The sequence below is a fragment of the Temnothorax americanus genome, unplaced genomic scaffold (genome assembly GCF_048541705.1).
Source record: "Temnothorax americanus isolate GAGA-0224 unplaced genomic scaffold, ASM4854170v1 Scaffold70, whole genome shotgun sequence".
Lineage (NCBI taxonomy): Eukaryota > Metazoa > Arthropoda > Insecta > Hymenoptera > Formicidae > Temnothorax > Temnothorax americanus.
The window spans coordinates 329,067-347,494 of NW_027509793.1; the positions used below are offsets into that span (position 1 = coordinate 329,067).

At 40.0% G+C, this 18,428-nt stretch overlaps 5 protein-coding genes across 5 annotated transcripts; 2 read left to right on the forward strand and 3 right to left on the reverse strand.

The window, feature by feature from the left end:
• Window positions 1-2,064: 2,064 nt before the first annotated feature.
• On the reverse strand, window positions 2,065-3,655 carry LOC143906416 (uncharacterized). The gene is made up of 3 exons (XM_077422507.1): window positions 3,508-3,655; window positions 3,087-3,435; window positions 2,065-2,942 (listed from the first exon to the last, which is right to left on the reverse strand). Exons 2-3 carry the CDS (start codon window positions 3,398-3,400, stop codon window positions 2,786-2,788), a joined length of 471 nt encoding a protein of 156 aa, XP_077278633.1. The 5' UTR covers window positions 3,401-3,435; window positions 3,508-3,655; the 3' UTR covers window positions 2,065-2,785.
• A 1,472-nt stretch (window positions 3,656-5,127) lies between these two features.
• On the forward strand, window positions 5,128-6,996 carry LOC143906417 (uncharacterized). The gene is made up of 2 exons (XM_077422508.1): window positions 5,128-5,653; window positions 5,759-6,996. The coding sequence occupies exons 1-2, from the start codon at window positions 5,614-5,616 to the stop codon at window positions 6,511-6,513; spliced, it is 795 nt and encodes a 264-aa protein (XP_077278634.1). The 5' UTR covers window positions 5,128-5,613; the 3' UTR covers window positions 6,514-6,996.
• A 2,043-nt stretch (window positions 6,997-9,039) lies between these two features.
• On the reverse strand, window positions 9,040-10,418 carry LOC143906442 (uncharacterized). Its single transcript, XM_077422543.1, has 3 exons — window positions 9,940-10,418; window positions 9,381-9,429; window positions 9,040-9,286 (listed from the first exon to the last, which is right to left on the reverse strand). Exons 1-3 carry the CDS (start codon window positions 10,001-10,003, stop codon window positions 9,040-9,042), a joined length of 360 nt encoding a protein of 119 aa, XP_077278669.1. The 5' UTR covers window positions 10,004-10,418.
• A 2,527-nt stretch (window positions 10,419-12,945) lies between these two features.
• On the forward strand, window positions 12,946-15,778 carry Fen1 (Flap structure-specific endonuclease 1). Its single transcript, XM_077422532.1, has 8 exons — window positions 12,946-13,156; window positions 13,329-13,431; window positions 13,545-13,711; window positions 13,817-13,926; window positions 13,988-14,191; window positions 14,276-14,494; window positions 14,567-14,752; window positions 14,835-15,778. Exons 1-8 carry the CDS (start codon window positions 13,075-13,077, stop codon window positions 14,904-14,906), a joined length of 1,143 nt encoding a protein of 380 aa, XP_077278658.1. The 5' UTR covers window positions 12,946-13,074; the 3' UTR covers window positions 14,907-15,778.
• On the reverse strand, window positions 15,067-18,310 carry LOC143906423 (NAD(P)H oxidoreductase RTN4IP1, mitochondrial). Its single transcript, XM_077422519.1, has 8 exons — window positions 17,871-18,310; window positions 17,259-17,499; window positions 17,009-17,154; window positions 16,732-16,881; window positions 16,363-16,652; window positions 16,107-16,292; window positions 15,811-15,988; window positions 15,067-15,733 (listed from the first exon to the last, which is right to left on the reverse strand). The coding sequence occupies exons 1-8, from the start codon at window positions 17,916-17,918 to the stop codon at window positions 15,530-15,532; spliced, it is 1,443 nt and encodes a 480-aa protein (XP_077278645.1). The 5' UTR covers window positions 17,919-18,310; the 3' UTR covers window positions 15,067-15,529.
• Between the last annotated feature and the right edge of the window lie 118 nt (window positions 18,311-18,428).

Here is an 18,428-nt window from a genome sequence, read left to right on the forward strand (position 1 = left end):
GGTGCTTTAAGCCGGCGAAACTATTCTATTCGCCTGATTTGCAGAGCGGACGATTTCGTCGGAATACGAGCCGCTTCTGGGTTGAATATTCGAGCCTTGTAAACACCGAAGATGGCTCCATATGCATCTGCGACATACATACGATGTATATATGTGCGCGTTCGTTCGGATTGCGCCCTGTATATATGACGTCGGGCGCGAGTCGCCAAATTGATAAAAGTCTCCGCGGCCTCGCTTCAATTTCTGCTGAAATAAAATACTCCGGTCACTGTGTATACATGTCCCGTGTATATATTCAGCTTTAAGGAGGCCAGGAGTTCACATTTCCGTGGATATAAGATATCTTCGTCTCCCGCGTCGCATTGTTTCCGTGCTATTACTGTCGGGCCGCGCCGCGCCGTGTCGACGACGGGCGGAAATTAAAAGTTCGCGATTTGATTCGCTACCCGATGTCGCATAAAACGCGATATTTTCATCCTCATCTTGACGGTTGACTCGCGAAATAATTTTGTGTACCAAATTCGATTAATAATACACCGTGAATAATTAACGGATTACATTCAACTACCATAAAGATGAAAAGAGCCGTCAGTCAGTCCCGCGCTTCTTCTTCTTTGGAAACCGCGCTTTTTCTCTCGGATTTATCCGTATAACGTCTTATGCCGCGCTCGCGTGCGTCACTCTCACAGGCGCACTTGTGCTACCGTATCCCTCGCGAACGCTCGGCGCAGCGACTCTCTGTATTTTACGTTCTCCTTTGACGGAATAAGTCGATAATATTTTTTTTTCCCAACCCCAACAATAATATTTCTCAGACATCGGTTGCCGCACTGTCTTTCTCGATATTTTTCTCAGACTTCGATTATCTTTACGTACGGCTTCCTACAAAACGGGCGTTATTTCTCGACGAGCGAGAGCGACTTGTATAGTCGTATAGTCAAGGATATCAAGGAGAAATTTAAAGCAACGACGGCACGAATTAAGGCAAGGTTCTGATTCGCGCTCGAACACAGCGACGACTTCTCTGGACTATACATATATAATACGCATATACATAAGCTATACACAATTCGTGTATGTACAAACTCTAGCTGCCAGTTACACCTGATTCCGAAGCAAAACTACTACGGAAGATCGAAGGGAACTAACAATAAGCTGCACTCGCGCCACGCCTGACAGCCGGGGCGCGAATCGTTTCGCAGCTTAGCAAATTTCGCAGTTTCGGTCTACGACTTCCGATCTTCTAATATCTGTTCGCGAATATTCGGTTCGATTCGGAAGTGGTTCATAATTGGCGCGGGCTAAGTTAAATTACGAGATGCTAATACTCATCCGCGTTTTGGTTTATTAATCTGTAATTATATCCCGTAAATATATACGCGCTCACCGACGTATTCGATAATTCCTAACGCCGTTTTAACCATTTACGCAACGCAATAAATTGCATTCGCATAATTTGTAGCGCGGCACGCAGTTATCGATAATGCACTGGACGTTGCCTCAAAATACAGTTGTGGCACGTTCCAATAAATATCATTTAGATAAACAACGTTTATTTTACTTGGTGGTAATTTTCGTGGCTATATGCTTTCTCGCTTGTCAGGCAGATATTACTAAATTAGGCTATAGAAAATATACAAGTAGATTTTAGGTTTACAATCGTATATTAGTGTTTTGGAATTTATATCATCATATTTTATTTTTCCCAAAAGAAAGAATGTAAAAATATTCTGTGAGCATTTCTCCGAATCATTAGCAATATAAAAATTTTAAAGAGGAAAAATATTACATATTTCAACACTTTCTGGAAACATGAAAAGTTGCTCTTATATAACAACATTTAATAAGTACGTATATGTATAAGCATGTTCAAATATTTTGATAAATACCTATATGTATGTTCATTTTTTATTCCTCTTACAGAATTTTGTAACGCACTATATATAAAATGTTTTTTTTGCCTGAACACGCAAATAGTATTTCCAATCACTCAGTGAGGTTCGGCACACGGGCAATATTAAAACCCATATCAAATTATAGGATGACAGAGCAAGGGCGAGAAGGAGAGAGAGAGAGAGAGAGAGAGAGAGAGAGAGAGAGAGAGAGAGAGAGAGAGAGAGAGAGAGAGAGAGAGAGAGAGAGAGAGAGAGAGAGGGAAAGAGATTGACGGGCCGTGGCTGACCATTAACCGACTCTCACTATAGGTTCGGATAGATATTTTGGGGGTGTGGAAGTGTAGAGGGAAGAGAGGCCCTTTTCCGCCTACTTCTAAATTTTTTATACTATATGTAGATATACAAGAATTATTTCAAAACTCGTATTTATTTCAAATTTTGCGCACTTTTACATCAATGCGTACGCTTTCTCTGATGCTCATGTATGTACTTGTATGTACCTTATCGATATAACATTTCTTAACCCGAAAATTGTCACTTTTAGTACTTTATAACTTTTGCTCTACTTGAGAGCAACAATTTTAGCTTCTACATTCGAATTTAACACGCCGAAATACATATATTGTTAAATTTCAGACAAATCGGTAAGGAAGCCACTTTCCTTCACATTCATAATTCTTCAAATTCCTCATTAAAATCATATCGGATTCCCCTTTGATATTCAAGGATAGACACGTGTGGATATTTTTTCTTCGCCTAAGCAACGAATGATGTCTGACTATCACGCGTGTCGTAGAACGCGGTCTTGGCGCGCATAACATAGATTGTTTGCAGTTTAGGACACTGTTCGAGAATTGCGAAACTAGACGTATAACCCAAGTATATTTGTCTTAAGTTTTACACATTGTCAGTTTTTCATAGACATCGTAATTGAAAAACATATCGGAATATCCCAAATTGACTTCTTCTAAGCATTGACAGGAGAAAAACAATTTACGCAAACTATGCTTATCGATTTTGCAGCGATCTTCGGGGTACATGTCATTCCTGTAACAAAAGTCATTATTATGCGGTTTTTCAATCGTAATAAGAAAAACAACATAACCGTTTCATGATGTTTGCAAGAAATGTAAATACACATTTTGATAAAGAATAATATGTGTTTTAAAAAAAAATGTAGCACACACGTACTTGTCCATCATTGTCAGTTTTCGTAAATTCTTGCATTCAGCGAGAGCATGAATACCTCGTGATGTAATATTACTTTTGCCCGATAAATCTATTATTTCCAAATCTGGACACGAATTTTTTAACTGTATTATAATGGCGTCTAAATCTAGCAATTCTTTATAACCCACCCAAGCAGGCATGTGCAGATTTAAGTTACGCATCCGGTGAGTTTTTTGCAGCATTTTGCAAAGAGATTCAGTTCTTATACGGGAGCCTTCAAGGTCTAATTTCTCTAGAAATTCTAGATTTCCTAGACTCAAAATTTCTTGGTCCATTCCCTCCAGAGTAAAACAATAACTGAGACCCAATACTAAAAAAAAAAAAAAAATGTACATATATTAGTCATGTACAGTTTATCTGTAATCTTAACAATCATATTTACCTTTCAAATTTTTGCATATCTCTGAAATTTTTAATAGAGGTAATTTGTCAACAAATGTGCAGTTATTTAATCGCAAGTGCGTTAAACAATCGCCGCAACTCTGAAGAAAGTTTACGAAATCTGGAGCAGAAATGCAGCTTTTTGTAAGATCTAAGTAAGATCTAAGTAAGATCTAAGTAAGATCTAAGTAAGATCTAACTGTTGTAAATATTTACATTTGGATGCAAAATAAAACAGAATTTTATCATTACAGAAGGATGAATATTTAGAGTATTCTTTTTTTAAATTTCGTAAGTTCAAACATTTGAAGAGAAAATTTTTCAAATTTTTGCATATCTCTAAAATGTTTAATAGAGATAATTCGTTAACAGATCTGCAGCCACTTAATCGTAAGTGCATTAAACAATCGCCGCAACTTTGAAGAAAGTTTACGAAATTTGGAACAGAAATGCAGCTTTCTGTAAAATCCAAATGTTGTAAATCTTCACATTTGGATGCAAAATAAAACAGAATTTTATCATAAAAGGATGAATCTTTTAATTTTCTTAAGTTCAAACATTTGAAGAAAAAAGGATCCTGTGTTAAATTATTGAGGCGTTTATTTACTTGGCTCATACGACAAAACGACCTCATATCCAAGTACTTTAATATCATTAGTATTATTTCATCCTGCAAAAACAAAATATAAAATTTTAATACATGTTATATTATAATAAATTACTTCGAAAAATGAACTTTGAATATTTTACAGAAAGCGTAGAAAAACTGTCACGTTGCTCCTTGGATTCTCCCGAAGAGAGTTTGATATCTTCTATAAATTTTACATAATTCCAATGATTTCTTAATAAAGGGTGATTCACATATCCCTGCTTAGAAGATGGCACATCTTTCTTCCGAAATACTTGCTTGTGCGCGAGCTTGCTCTTGTGAAAATTCGTTGCTATGTCGCTGCAAATAACATTGAAACACAAATTTATTTTTATTATTAACATTACGCTGACAACGTGTTTTTAAAAGCGTTTCTATGTAACAAAAAATTTATAAAAATTCATTGTGTCATCTTTAAAATTTAAAAAAAATGATTTCTACAGAGGCCGGAACTATTGCAATTTCTTTTTACTGTAAAATGCGAGTTTTGATAAATAATAGCATATTTTTTGAATGTGTGACTAAAAAAAATTATTCAAGGGTTTTATAGTTCAACAATGGTACTTGAAAGAAAAATACACGAAGAGAACCTAAAAGAAGTTGAATTATTAAAGAACTTAAAAATTGGTACTTAATTTCGGTATACAGAAAAAATGAGATTCGAAGACAAAAGCAATGCTATTTTGTTTAAGGTTACTTCTTATTTATTATTTATAAGTATAGGATCAATATTGAAAAAAAAAAAAACACGTAAAATGCAAAATTACTTTTCCGTGGACAAAATTAACGAGATAGAGCCAGTGATGCTAGACGGCAGACGAAATAGCATGCTAAAGCATATAAAGGGCATGGCTTTGCAAGGCACAGAAAGGATCCTTCATTAAAGGATCCCTAAGGAGCGATGGTTACGGACTTGGACGTGGTGGACGGCCCAAGGAGAGAGAGGAGCAGAGAACGTGGTGCGAGTGGAGAGAGAAAGAAGAGAGAGAGGACGGAGGAGGTGGATCGGATGGAGAAAGCGGAGAGGAAGATGAGGAAGTGAAGGAGACGGGAAAATCGAAGCGGGAGGAGAGAAACGGAGGATAAAAAAGACGGAGTAATATGGAGGTTAGGAAAGAGACTGAAGGAGCGAGAGGGGGGAGACGAGAGGGGGCAACAGAACAAACGCGAGAGCAACGCGGCGCTCGCGCAGACGCGCCAAGGATGATGAGCACGGAGGAGGAGGATAATAGATGCGGCAGCGCGGGACGGCAATGGGCGAGAGGTGTGTGGAGAAAGCGGAGAGGATAGAGGGCGCAGCAAATGGAAGAAAGTGAGACGGCGACGCTGGATGGCAGCTGAAAAGGGATGGCACGACTGAGAGGAGAGGTAGGGAAGCAACAAAGTTGGACGCACTGGCAGAGGTGAAGTGTAAAGGAGGAAAGTATACGGAAGGTGAAAAGAAGAGGTGTAAGGGAGATGCGAAGGAGAAAAACCGTGGAGGAGCGGAAGGAGGACTGTAAGTAGAGGAGGAGCAAGAAAGGCGAGGAAGAGGCGGAGACGGACGGAGATAGAGTGAGAAGAGAGGTGCAATAAATAACATACATACGGCTTGTTTATACAGGGATAGGAAAAGAGACGATGGCAGGGATGGGGCAAAGGTCGGAGGAGACAGAGTGGGTGGAGGAGATCAGGAAAGAAGTCAGGAAGATAGGCCAGGAAATCAGGGAAGAAATAAGACGGGAAGGAAAAGGCATCAGGAAGAAATTAAAGGAGATCGGAGTGAGGTTGGAGAGGCTGGAGGAGGGGCGCTGGCGGTGCGAGGAAGGCGAGGAGCAGGATGAGGAGGAGGAAAGAGAGACAGATGAGAGCAACGGGTGGAGAGGGAGGGAAAAGGAATCAGCGAGGACGAAGAGGAGTAACAGGGGAGTGGCAAGAGGGGAGATAACGGAGGCGGATGGAACGGAAGGCAGCGAGGGAGGTTGGAGCGAGAAGGGGTGGGGAAGAGACTGGTGGGAGGAGGTGGCCAGCGAGGAAGATAGGAGAAAGGAGGAGGAGAACAGGTACGCGGCAAGAGGACATACACAGGGGGAGGAAAAAGGGGGGAGAAGGAAGGATGAGAATAAAAAGGAAACAGAAGGGAGAGCGAGCAGGGAGAAGGAAGACAGAGGCTACAGAGAAGAAAGGACGGCCAAGGAGGGCAAGGGAGGACCGGAGGAGAAGAGTAGGGAGGAGGAGGAAACAGAAGAGAGGAATAGAGCGCGGAGGGCGGTAGAAGACAGGGAGGAGGAAGTGAGGAAAAAAAAGGAAAGGAAAGAAAGAGAGGAAAAAGGGGAAAGGAAGGAGAAGGAGAGGATGCTTGGTCAGGGGGAAGGCTGAAGACTGGAGAAGCAGAGAAGTGAGGATTTGGAGAAGAGGAAAGTTAGGGAGAAAGGAAAAGGACTGAGGGAGGAGATGGAGAGAAGGAGGAAAGAAGAGGAAGAGAAGGCGAGGAGACTAAAGGAGAGAGTAAAGAGGCTGGAGGAAGAGAGAGAGCAAAAAGAGAGAAGAAAGAAGAATGTAGTATGGAGAGGGTTGGATGGAAGGGACGCGGAAGAAAGGAGGGGCATGATGGTACGGGTAGCAGAGAAGGTACTGGGGAAAGAGCCAAAGATTAGAAGGGTCTGGGAAAGGAAAGGGGAAGGAGGGAGAAAGGTTTTGATAGTGGAGATGGAAAATGAGAGGGAGAGGGCAGAATTGCTGGGAAGATTTGGAGAGGTTAGGCAGAGGTGGGGGATTGGGGTGGACGAGGACCTGTCGATGGAGGAAAGAAAGACAAGGTGGAGGATGTTGGAGAAGGCGAAGGAAGAAAGGGACAAGGGAAGAAGAGTGAGGGTGGAAAACAGGAGACTGTGGGTGGATGAAAGGGAGATAGAATGGAAGGAGGAGAAGGGAAAATGGGAGGAGGTATAAAGGGGAGGGGATAAAATTGATAGCTAGGAACGGGAGGAGGAGGAGAAGGGGAGGGTACTAGGATAGAAGAAAAGCAAGAAAGAGGTCAAGGATAAAGTTAGCGGAGGACAGATGGGTGAAGGCGAGGATAAGAGAGAGAGAGAGAGGGAAGGGAAATTAGAATAGGAGAGAGGGCAGGAGCGGGAGGAGGTAGGAGGTGGAGGAGAACACAAGAGAGACGGAGGAGAAACTCCACAGGAGCGGGCAAGAGGGCCAACAGACCCAGGGCAGGAGATAGACAGGAAGGAAGAGATGAGACAGGAAGAGGTAGAGGGAGGCGGACTAAGTCGGGAAGGAAGAGGAGAGGAATAAGGGAAAGGAAAAAGACTTATTGTGAGGTCGCAAAAAGCCAGGAATTGGAATAAAGGGGAACATTTGTAAGAGGTTTGGGTACGTTCCTCGGTTAAAAACGCCTTGTAAACCCTGAGGGGAAAGACAATAAACACACATACATTAAAGGATCCCTAAGGCATAGTAGAGTCCCTTTAATAAGAGTCGCGACATCTTGAGTTTCGGCAAAATAAGAGAGAAAGAGAAAGCGATATACATTCATATCGCTCTCTCTTTTTCTTTTATATCTCTTTCTCTTTCTGTTTCACGTACTTTTGCCGAAAATGCGAACCAATCAAAAGTTGCTGCTACGTACGTGTCGCGACTCTTATTAGAAGGACTCTAAGGGCCTAAAGCAGAATGGCTGTCTTAATGACCTTAAGACATATATAAAACACTGCCAAGACAGCCATTCTGCTTAGGCTCTATTAAGGCACGGACAAGCTCCTCCATCCGTGTAGCCGACACGCCGAGCGTAACATGCGCTGTTCCGTCTGCCGTTTAACATCCGAGGTGGACAGCCTGGATCTTTGAAGGCACACACTACACTTCGATTGCTCGGTATCGCGCAACGAACTGTCGAACAGTTCGCTTGGCAGTTACATGCCCACTATAACCAAGTTTTTTTGTGGAGGAGAGCCAACGTAAGCGCTGAAGCTATTCCCGTGGGAATCAAATGAAAAATCAACTGTGCCTTAAAAGTTCCACGGTGTCCGCGCAGTGTTAAGAAAATAATATAAAATTACTTAATGTCGACAATTATATAATACCTTTTATAAATAACGCAATATTTAAAAAATTCCTTTTGAAGATCAAGTATATCCAAGTATGCATTTTCATAATCACGTGTTGTATTATAAGGGTCAATTATGTTACAGGTATCCCAAAGGCATTTGTATTCTTCAATAATTCTTGAGAATTCTTCAGAACAACGAAAACGACAAAATCTTTCTGAACAAGAATGTCGTTGTGCCCGAATGCGGTGTAAGAGATTAGTTATACTCTCATCTTCAGGATTTTTAGGAAAAATCAATTTTGATGTACCGATCAGCATCACAGCATCTAGCTGTGTGCATGAGTTGGATATAAACTGTAGTCTGAGCATTTTGGTTTTAAAGTTACAAGACCGTAAAGCTGGAGAAAATATCCGTGATTCCGAACGTCTATGTTTGAAAGAAAATGATTGAGGCGGTCCATCCCATAATAAAATCCACCGACCCTCATCTTCAGAATCTTGAGCCCAAACTTCAGTTACGTTCCCAAAATTATATACTTCATATATAGAGATTCTGATTGGATATACAGCTTCATGAAACTCGAGATCTTCAAAATAAAAATTACAACCTTTTCTGAACACAAACATTTTCCTTAACAATATCTTAATTTTCAATTCAAATGTCACATACCAATATGATGAAAATAATAATCTTTTTCACACTCTGGTGCAAAAGTATATGGCACTTGTTTCTGCCATGGAGATATTGAAATATCAACATTATACTTCTTCTGTATTAAAGAGTAAAAAAAGTACTGAATATTACCAAATGTATTGCATAAATTAGAGATTTTGCGATTATATACTTTCTACAGAACAGAAAATACACATACCAAAAGTTCATGGCTTGGAAAATTGCTAGGTGTTCCAATTATATTATTACGAATATTACTTATGCTAGCAGTATTCTTACAGTCCTTTGTGGATATATTGCTATCCTTCACAAATTGATAGATGAAATCAACATAATCCTCTCCTACCGCTACTCTGTCAGTATAAGGATATCTGACATCATTCTCGCAATGTGAGGAATGATAATTGGATGTCATATTCTCTCTGTTAAAAAAAATGGAAAATATAATAATAGTCTATAAGAGCTGACGACACTTTAGGCCAAGTAATTTTGTAAAATACGATTTTCCGTTTTAACCTGCGTGGACGACTCTCTTTCGATAATCCGAACACCTGGCTGGCCGTACCTGGGAAATTTAGAAGTACGCAGATGAAAAAAAAAACAGATTTTCAAGTCATGGTATAATAAATCTCAATTTTTATCGGATATTGATAATTAGTCACTCAGGAACATGCAAATAAATTGTCAGTTTGATTGCTCGGGGGAATTAGTCGTTAGACTTAATTATAAATAATTAAGAATAATTATTTTCAAGTCATACTATAAAAACTGGGTTTTTTTAGTAACAAATATAGTGTTAACACATGCCACCAAAAAAAGGCCAAATTAAAATTTTGGTGTCATCGTCTCTAAAAAAATTATTGAAATTGCACAAGCCGGCGCGCGGCGGGTCTGACGATGGTCGAGTAAGGGCCAAAGCACATATGACAGTCGTATCGTGGACGTAAGTAACATTAAAATTATTTGGACATTTTATAATTTCATTGTATTGAAACTTGTATTTATTCAGTATTGCAGATCTTGATACAACCTAATTTTAATTCTTTTCAGAAATGGACGAATATTTTTATTTTACCCTTTGCTTTATTCAGCGTCCAGAACATGGTAAACGAATGTTTTGAGATATGCGCTATACTCATCAGCTGATGGAGGATTCACACATGGTGGAAGTAATATTACTTCCACCATGGATTCACATTGCGTCCGATCACGTCCGATGTTCGACGTACGACGATCCGACATCCAATAACAGAATTTTTTATTAGAGACAAAAATTTCCTATTGGATGTCGGATCGTCGTACGTCGAACATCGGACGCAGTGTGAATCCTCCATACTACACATGCTACGTTGCCAAGCTGCCGCTATGCCGCTCGAGTCCAGGTCCAGCCGTCAGTGGCGTCAGTTCCGTGTTGTCGACTTAGTCAATCGAAAATTACGTTTTATTAATATATGGTACGGTCAATGAACTCGGGCTTTTCATCCAGTATCTTGCAAAATGTTTATTGCATCGTTTCGTCAGTTTTTGGTTCGTTTATCTAGTTTTGAAATATTGCAATTTTTGCAGCATAATTGTTTTAACCTCGTTTTTCGGATAAGAAGTCCCCGCGTTAAATTGGCAAAGTTTACGGACATATATCTCCGGAATCAAACGGTAAAAAAAATCCGAAATTTTACAGACACACGCGAGAAACGTTAATCTTTCATTTCATATTAAATTTTTCGGGCTAAGTACATATGACCTAAATGCATGAACCACTTTAAAACGGAAAATCGTATTTTACAAAATCACGGCCGAAAGTGTCGTCAGCTCTCCGACTATAAAGTAATAATAGTATAATAAAATGTAATAATGTAATAATCTTTGTGCTTTGTTAGCATATATGTCAAAAAATGCTATATTATAATATTATATATTTATTATAATTATACTGCAAAGTATATTTATACTTGTAAGAGAGTTTATTTCCTTGGTTCCACGTGTTGAAGCGGCGAAGGGAGCGTCGACCGTCCCGTCCAGAGAGAAGGATGAGAGTGGTCATGGTCATGCCCGCTCTCATCCATTTTAGGCGGTCCGGGATAGTTTCCGTCTATGAGCGCCTCTTTTAGTGCACGTCACGATGCACGTGACGTACGTGCACATAGAGGCGCTCATGGACGGAAGGAAACCACCTCGGACCACCTAAAATGTATGAGAGCGGGCATGACTCACCCTCGTACGACCTGACTGGTCAAAGACCTAACTTGTGGCGGATAAAGGGACATCATTCCCATCCGCCACCCCCCTTTCCGGAGTTGCTTTCGCACGGGCGTGCGGCTGAAGTGGACGACTCTCTTTCGATAATCCGAACACCTGGCACCTGGCTGGCCGTACCTGGGAGCTGTGTGAAGTTGGCCCCCCTACTACTGAAAATTCAATAATAACTATAACCATTCGTTTGGTGGTCGTTTGGTGGTGTTTGGTAGTCAAAGCTGTAACTAATAATGCGAAAAAAAGACATATGCGCGTGAAGTTAGCCCCCCCCCTCTTGTAAAACTTGGCTTTCCAGACTGCGTACATCATTTTACCTGTACGCATTCGTTTGGTGGTCGCGTGCGACGCGTGCTGACGTTTGGTAGCCCATTCCCGATGATTGGTAGTCAAAGCTGTAACTAATAATGCGAAAAAAAGACATGCGCGTGAAGTTAGCCCCCCTCTTGTAAAACTCGGCCGTCTGTAATACCGGCTTTTTTTCTTAGCACTAATCTTTTAATTGGCTTTATAGAAATGCAAAATTCTTGTCTAGAATTAAAGTACGCATCAAAATCTAGGTCATGGTGGTCGACGTTATATCGAAAACAAGAAAAAATTAATATTTTTGTTAATTTTTGGTATACGTGACGACAATATTTGCTTTGTACAAAAATTCCACAATAAATATCCACAAAATTAGACCGGCATGACCTAGGGACAACATTTAAGAACAATATCGTGCAATTAGATCTAAGATTGAAAGCCTAGAAAAAAAGATTAGTTTAAATAAACGTTTATATGCGAGTGTGAAGAGAGGCGCGTGAACACAGATCTGTGGCGTGAATATAGCTGCTAAAGGCAGTGTTTTCTCCAGGATTGCCAACATATGCTTATTGTTCTGCGACATCGTACGCAACTTTAGGCTGAGTTTCCACTGAGCGCGTCACGCGTCGCGTCGTCACAAGTTAACCAATCAAAACATTCCATTTCATTATATTCTTGTGACGGGATCGAAATGGGATGTTTTGATTGGTTCAACTCGGACGACGCGACGCGTGACGCGACGCGTGAGGGTGCCATTACATGGAGCGCGGAAACGCGGAAACGCGGAAGCGCGGAACAGAATAGTAACTAGATTCCGCGTTTCCGCGAGTTGAGTCCCGCACGTTTGAACGGAAAAGCGGAATCCGCTATTATCGTGTATGTATGTATGTATGGCTGCGTTTCGATATTCACTGCCAGTACTTAACGCAGCCTATGTATGTACCCTGGCTTGCATATAAGATATACTTCATAATAACCATCAACATGATGTTTGGATCTATAATATTATACTGCCACTTTTATTAAATAATAAAGTAATCGAAGAGTATGTGTAAAAGCTTTTTTTTCAATGTGATTAAACAGCTCCGAAATTTGATGAAGTATATACTGTATCCGCGTTGACAACGGATTTTGACGCGTTCGTTCCGCGAGTTTGTTTCTCCTTATATTACATGGAGCACAATTTGCGCGGAAAAGCGGAACAGTATAGTGACAAATAGACATTTGTATTCATTTCTTAAAATTGTGTTCACTTAATTCATTGCAATTTTTATTAATATGCTTATCTTTTCAGCTTATCTATTGAATACAAGCATTTTAATCAATAAATACCGTTAAAAATTAATATTTTATAATTCTCCGTTCCGCTTTTCCGCTCAAAATATGCTCCATGTAATATTAAGGCATTCAAAACAGACGGAACGGATCGACGGAAATCTAGTAAATTTTGTCTTCCGCGCTTCCGCGTTTCCGCGTTTCCGCGCTCCATGTAATGGCACCCTGACGCGCTCAGTGGAAACTCAGCCTTACTTCAGACCACTTCAGACCTTCAGACCTCGTTCGTCTTGTGGAAATTGGCGGGAAGCACATTCGCCTCTCAGAAAATGTCTGTATGACGCAGTTATCGGTTTCACGTGCATGACATTTCGCCGACATGGGTATTTTAGGCTTGTCAAAGTTAATAGCGGACATTGCTCCGGAAGCTATCAAAGAGCGAGAATTGAAGCATTACTTCGGTATGTGGTTACTTGTCTGTCTTGCATTTGATTTTGTGCCTTTGACCGAGAACCACGATCGACACGATCTTCGTATCTTGGCGACAAAATTTTACTATTTGTATTCTGCATCCTCATGTTACAATCAATTATCGAACCTGTTTTTAATGTTATTTCTTCTATTTGGCTTCAGGTCGCAAGATAGCTATCGACGCATCCATGTGTTTGTATCAGTTTCTTATAGCTGTGCGCAGTGAAGGAGCTCAGCTCACTACCGTAGATGGCGAAACAACAAGGTATATTTCTTGATTGCACAACAATTTTTTGTTACAAATTTTATCTGATTTTTATCAAATAATACAGAAAATTAAGATAAAAATTAATTGGCAACGTAAATTTTGTTACGCAGCCATTTAATGGGTACATTTTATCGTACCATACGCTTGGTGGAGCAAGGAGTAAAGCCTGTGTACGTATTTGATGGAAAACCACCAAATCTGAAAAGTGGAGAATTAGCCAAAAGAGCTGAAAGGAGGGATGAAGCACAGAAACTCCTGCAGGCTGCTGAAGAAGATGGTAATGACATATATCTTTATTGCTGTAATAATACTCTAAAAATAATGCATTATGTTCTATGTAAGAAGATTGCAAAAGATTATTATAGTTATTTTTTTATTAAAGGAAATGTGGAAGCTATAGACAAGTTTAATAGGAGATTGGTTAAAGTTACGAAAACTCACGCTGAGGAAGCTAAAGAATTACTTCGGTTAATGGGCATACCTTATATTGATGTAAGCATTTATGTGAAATCGCAGTTTCTTTATTTATTCCTAATGGATATTTCCTGCGCAGGCTCCTTGCGAGGCCGAAGCACAGTGTGCCGCTTTAGTGAAAGCTGGTAAAGTTTTTGCTACTGCTACGGAAGATATGGACGCACTCACTTTTGGCTGCAATGTGCTGCTACGACGCTTAACCTTCAGCGAAGCCAGGAAGTTACCCGTACAGGAGATTCATTTCGATAAAGTTCTAGCGGGTTTGGAGCTGAATCATGATGAGGTGTGCATTCAGATTGTGTTTACTAAACAATTATTTTTTTATTACAAGTTTATTTATTATTCTGAAATAATACATAATTTACAGTTTATTGACCTCTGTATTATGTTGGGATGTGATTATACAAATAGTATCAGAGGCGTTGGCCCAAAAAGGGCAATAGAGTTGATAAAAAATCATAGAAACCTTGAAAAGATTATTGACAATATAGATACCAAGAAATATCCCATACCGGAAGATTGGAATTACAAAGAGGCAAGATTATTGTTTCAAGAACCAGAAGTATCGAATCCAGATGACATCCAGGTATTGTTTTTTATACCGAATAATTTTTCCTTGCGTAAATCAAATATACTGAATATTCTTTTATCTTGCAAGCTAAAATGGGCCGAACCAGATGAAGAAGGTCTGGTGAAGTATTTATGTGGTGACAAGCAGTTTAACGAAGAACGGGTTAGAAATGGAGCAAAGAAACTTCACAAGGCCCGAAATACGTCCACGCAGGGCCGATTGGACTCGTTCTTCAAAGTTTTGCCAAACTCGACTCCGACTCCAAAAAGGAAGGTGAGATATTTTCTCGAACTATTATTATTTTATATCTCTGAATTTTAATTAAACAAGATATTTTCTTTACACATTATTATAGGCGGAAGAAAAAAAGACACCGGCTAAAAAGACGAAGGCAGGTAACAGCAAATTTCGCGGTAAAGCAAAGTGAGAGTAATTTTACAAATTTGACAAAAATAATACAACAATGATAGCGTACTTGTGTCTTGTATAAAATGCTATTTCGGCAGTGTCTTATACACATGTCGCGCGTTAATTTTTTTTATAAATTTTTATGCAAATTGCAGTCTCGAACTAGTATAACCATAGTATAATTTTTTCTATTTATTTCGCAAAATATATACAATATTCGTGTACAATATATATTATGAACGTATCATAGCGAGCGTTCAACAATAATCTGTCGCAGCATGTTTTTATAAAAATCTTAACAAACAACATTGTTACATCATTTAAATTCAAGCGGTAATCATCAGTATCATCACATATATTGTCATTATCATATATCTTTATCATATATATTTATTTCGTATTAAAATATAACTTGGCAAGGAATTTAGAAAAGGGGATAAAGTATTCTATGTCTATTAATTATATCACATCAGTCTTTATTGTAGCACCAAGCATGTTTGAACTACCATTTCTTGGTTTGCAATGATGTAAATATTTATTAACAGTATACGGCAATGATTGGCGGCAGTAGCCGTAAAAAATTATACACTGTTATGTACAAAAGATACATGGTCGCGATATAAATTTCTTCCAATGATACTGTCACTGAAACGTTATAATCGTACTACCAATAGAGTTTGGATCTAAGACATGAAGCAACGCTCGCTCGATATTGTATGGCGCGTACACCCTGTCCACAACCGTTTGCAATTGATTCGCATCGGTCAGCTCGCACAATGTTCGCAAATATGCGACATTCAACTTTGCTCCTTCCTTCCATTGATGCATGTTAAATCCGAACATGTACTATAATTTAAAGTATCAGTCAGTAATATAGTTGATGATTATTAATTGGAATGGAATTAACTGGACTAAACCGATACCTGAACCAATAATTTTATTCTAACACATCCAGCAAATATGCTTCCACAAATAAATCCCAGCGAGTCCGACGTCAATTGTTCAGGAACAGTTGATACATAGGAGCCATGAGGCAACAAGTGTTTCTTTAAAATATGTTCTTGAAAGGGTTGATTATCAGTATAAAAAATCGCATCGTACCTGTAATAAGATGGGCTCGATATAATTAAAAAAAACACTACTACATTTTCTATTCTTTCATTTAAACAGGATAATTTGAAATATAATTATAAGTCTTGTGCAGAGAACTTTTTCGTACTTATCGTGTAATTGTAGTTCCTTTTCGATGTCAGTTTCGTTTATTATCATAACTTCGTCGGCACCCAATGCCCTCATTATGGGCACGGCGTCTGTTCGGCAAGCGGTTACTACATATCCACCCCATAACTTAATTAATTGCATCAAGATACAACCGATCGGAGTACTTCCGCCGAAAACGAGAACTCTATAACGATAATATTATATCAATTGATATTTCAAATACAAGAGCTAAGAGTGAGCATTAAGAGCATTACCGTTTTCCTTTGGCATTGCCTTCCTTGATGACAGATCTATTAACTAAAGCGTCCCACGCCAAGCAACCATTGTAAGGCAGGCTGGCGGAGGCTTCGAAGTTACATGATTTAGGCCGTCTTGCTACTTGCGTTTCTGGAACAATTATATATTCTGCCATCGTGCCAGAAGCCCACGATGGTACGGCTAAAAATACCTCATCTCCGATGTCGAAGTTGATAACGCCTTGTCCAACGTCGACTATCACTCCGGCGCAATCCCTCCCTAAAGTTACAGGTAGTTCTTTCTGTTTCTAAATACATACGTTCGTGCATTACAACGATATTGCGTTGTATTCGGATATCGGTGGGCGTTCGGGAAAGTTTACTTACTCCTGAGTTAAGTAATCTTCTATAAATCCTAGAGTAACCAGAGCATATCTTTGTATCGATAACATTAAGCGAAGCGGCCTTAACTTGTATGAGTAATTCGTTCGATTTCTTAATCGTTGGCATTTCAGAGTCGTCTATCATCAGCACACCCTGTAGCAATAATGAGACACGATATCTATATCTACACTCAAAACTGTAATAGGATGTCATGCCTGCGTTTGTTTATTCCCATTGGCAATATGAATAAACGAACGCAGGCATTATACACGATATATACCTCGATACCGTAATAATGGTGGCAGGCAATAGCTTTTATATGATGTACATGTCGAGAGGCAAGTTTCCAAGTTACGCCGATATAGTAGCCGGTTACAGTTCCAATCATCAGGCCTGTCAAGCAAAACATCGCTTCTCTCCTCGACACTGAACAGAATATAAACAAACATACGTGCGATAAAAATTCACTTTGGCGCTACATACAGAAACGCGTGACATAGTTAGAAACATTTTTGAAATATTCAACGTACCTTTACCAGCACACAAGGTTCCCAGTTGGCGATAAAAATCTATTGTGTTCCATTGACTATTATAATACTGAAACTGAATTTCTTGCCACCCTCTCTGTACAGAGGCAGCCATGCTCAGCGCGACGTCTTTGGCGTACTGAGCGTGTTGCTCGTCGCAAAGCTGCTGGATAAATTCTCGCAGCTGCGCCAGCCACGCCGCACACCATTGCTGTCCCTGTTGCGCCGCTAGCGATGCTTGAACCTTCCCCCAAATTTTTTTGTGTAGTATACTGAGATTTCTATGAATAATTTATATTTTATGCCAAGCGATTCGCACATTAAGTCTGAGACACCAAAATATTACATAATATTGAAATATTTATATAATACTGACACACAATATATACTAAAACGTTTATCTTTCAGTTCAAACGGAAACGTGAAACTTATGTAATTTTATATATTGCACAAATATTGGTCGTTTCTAAGTATACACTGCGAAGTCACGCGAGTTCCATGAAATTTGAAAACAAAGGCAATAGGAGTCAGTTCCAATTGTTCCAAATTGAAAAATTATAATTGAAAATGTATAAAGCAAGATTATATAAAGAGATCTGAGGGAAATCCGATTACCTGCAACGTTTCGAGCTGATTCGAGAGGTGAAACCAAACCTCGTCCATAACTTGTACACGAAAACGGGGGGGAAAAAAAACAATGCGACGGAGAGAGAGAGAGAGAGGGACGTTGAAGCTTTAACGCATTTCACGATAACGCGAGAGCGCGCGTGGGACCTCGGTAAACGTCAGTTGCAGAAGCGGCACGTTTATAAATAAACGATTAACGCATTGCGTACGACTCGAAATAGAATATCAAGTTCGTGGTGCGAAGCGCGATGACGGGTCGACGAACATCCTGGCGACTCTCGACGCGTGTCAACGTCTCTCAATCGGACAGCTAAGCTCGCCTGCCAGTGCCGACATGTCGCGTTCTCGGCGGGGACTGTAATCCCTGTCCCTCCTTTAAATCGACATCGGCGGGCACGTCGCGGATACGTGGGATAGGTTAGCTCGCGCCGTGCGCCGTGCGTGCGGTTACGGTACGGCGTGAACTTGTTTGATTTCGGAGCGTGACGTAACGCGCCGGAGGCCTGGAGCGACGCGACGCGACGCGCGCGCAACGCGCAACTTCAG

Excerpts from the sequence above, each read along its gene's own strand:
- LOC143906416 (XM_077422507.1), bottom strand. The coding sequence starts at position 3,400 with ATGGACCAAGAAATTTTGAGTCTAGGAAATCTAGAATTTCTAGAGAAA. Across the intron at positions 2,943-3,086 it reads AAACTGACAATGATGGACAA|GAATGACATGTACCCCGAAG; the intron begins GTACGTGTGTGC and ends CTTTTGTTACAG.
- LOC143906417 (XM_077422508.1), top strand. The coding sequence starts at position 5,614 with ATGCGAAGGAGAAAAACCGTGGAGGAGCGGAAGGAGGACT. Across the intron at positions 5,654-5,758 it reads GGAGGAGCGGAAGGAGGACT|GGATAGGAAAAGAGACGATG; the intron begins GTAAGTAGAGGA and ends TTGTTTATACAG.
- LOC143906442 (XM_077422543.1), bottom strand. The coding sequence starts at position 10,003 with ATGAGTATAGCGCATATCTCAAAACATTCGTTTACCATGTTCTGGACG. Across the intron at positions 9,430-9,939 it reads GACGCTGAATAAAGCAAAGG|GTACGGCCAGCCAGGTGTTC; the intron begins GTAAAATAAAAA and ends TAAATTTCCCAG. Across the intron at positions 9,287-9,380 it reads AAAGAGAGTCGTCCACGCAG|AGAGAATATGACATCCAATT; the intron begins GTTAAAACGGAA and ends TTTTTTTAACAG.
- Fen1 (XM_077422532.1), top strand. The coding sequence starts at position 13,075 with ATGGGTATTTTAGGCTTGTCAAAGTTAATAGCGGACATTGCTCCGGAA. Across the intron at positions 13,432-13,544 it reads GTAGATGGCGAAACAACAAG|CCATTTAATGGGTACATTTT; the intron begins GTATATTTCTTG and ends TTTGTTACGCAG. Across the intron at positions 14,192-14,275 it reads TGGAGCTGAATCATGATGAG|TTTATTGACCTCTGTATTAT; the intron begins GTGTGCATTCAG and ends CATAATTTACAG.
- LOC143906423 (XM_077422519.1), bottom strand. The coding sequence starts at position 17,918 with ATGGACGAGGTTTGGTTTCACCTCTCGAATCAGCTCGAAACGTTGCAG. Across the intron at positions 17,500-17,870 it reads ATCAGCTCGAAACGTTGCAG|GTTCAAGCATCGCTAGCGGC; the intron begins GTAATCGGATTT and ends ATTTGGGGGAAG. Across the intron at positions 16,882-17,008 it reads ACCATTATTACGGTATCGAG|GGTGTGCTGATGATAGACGA; the intron begins GTATATATCGTG and ends TTATTGCTACAG.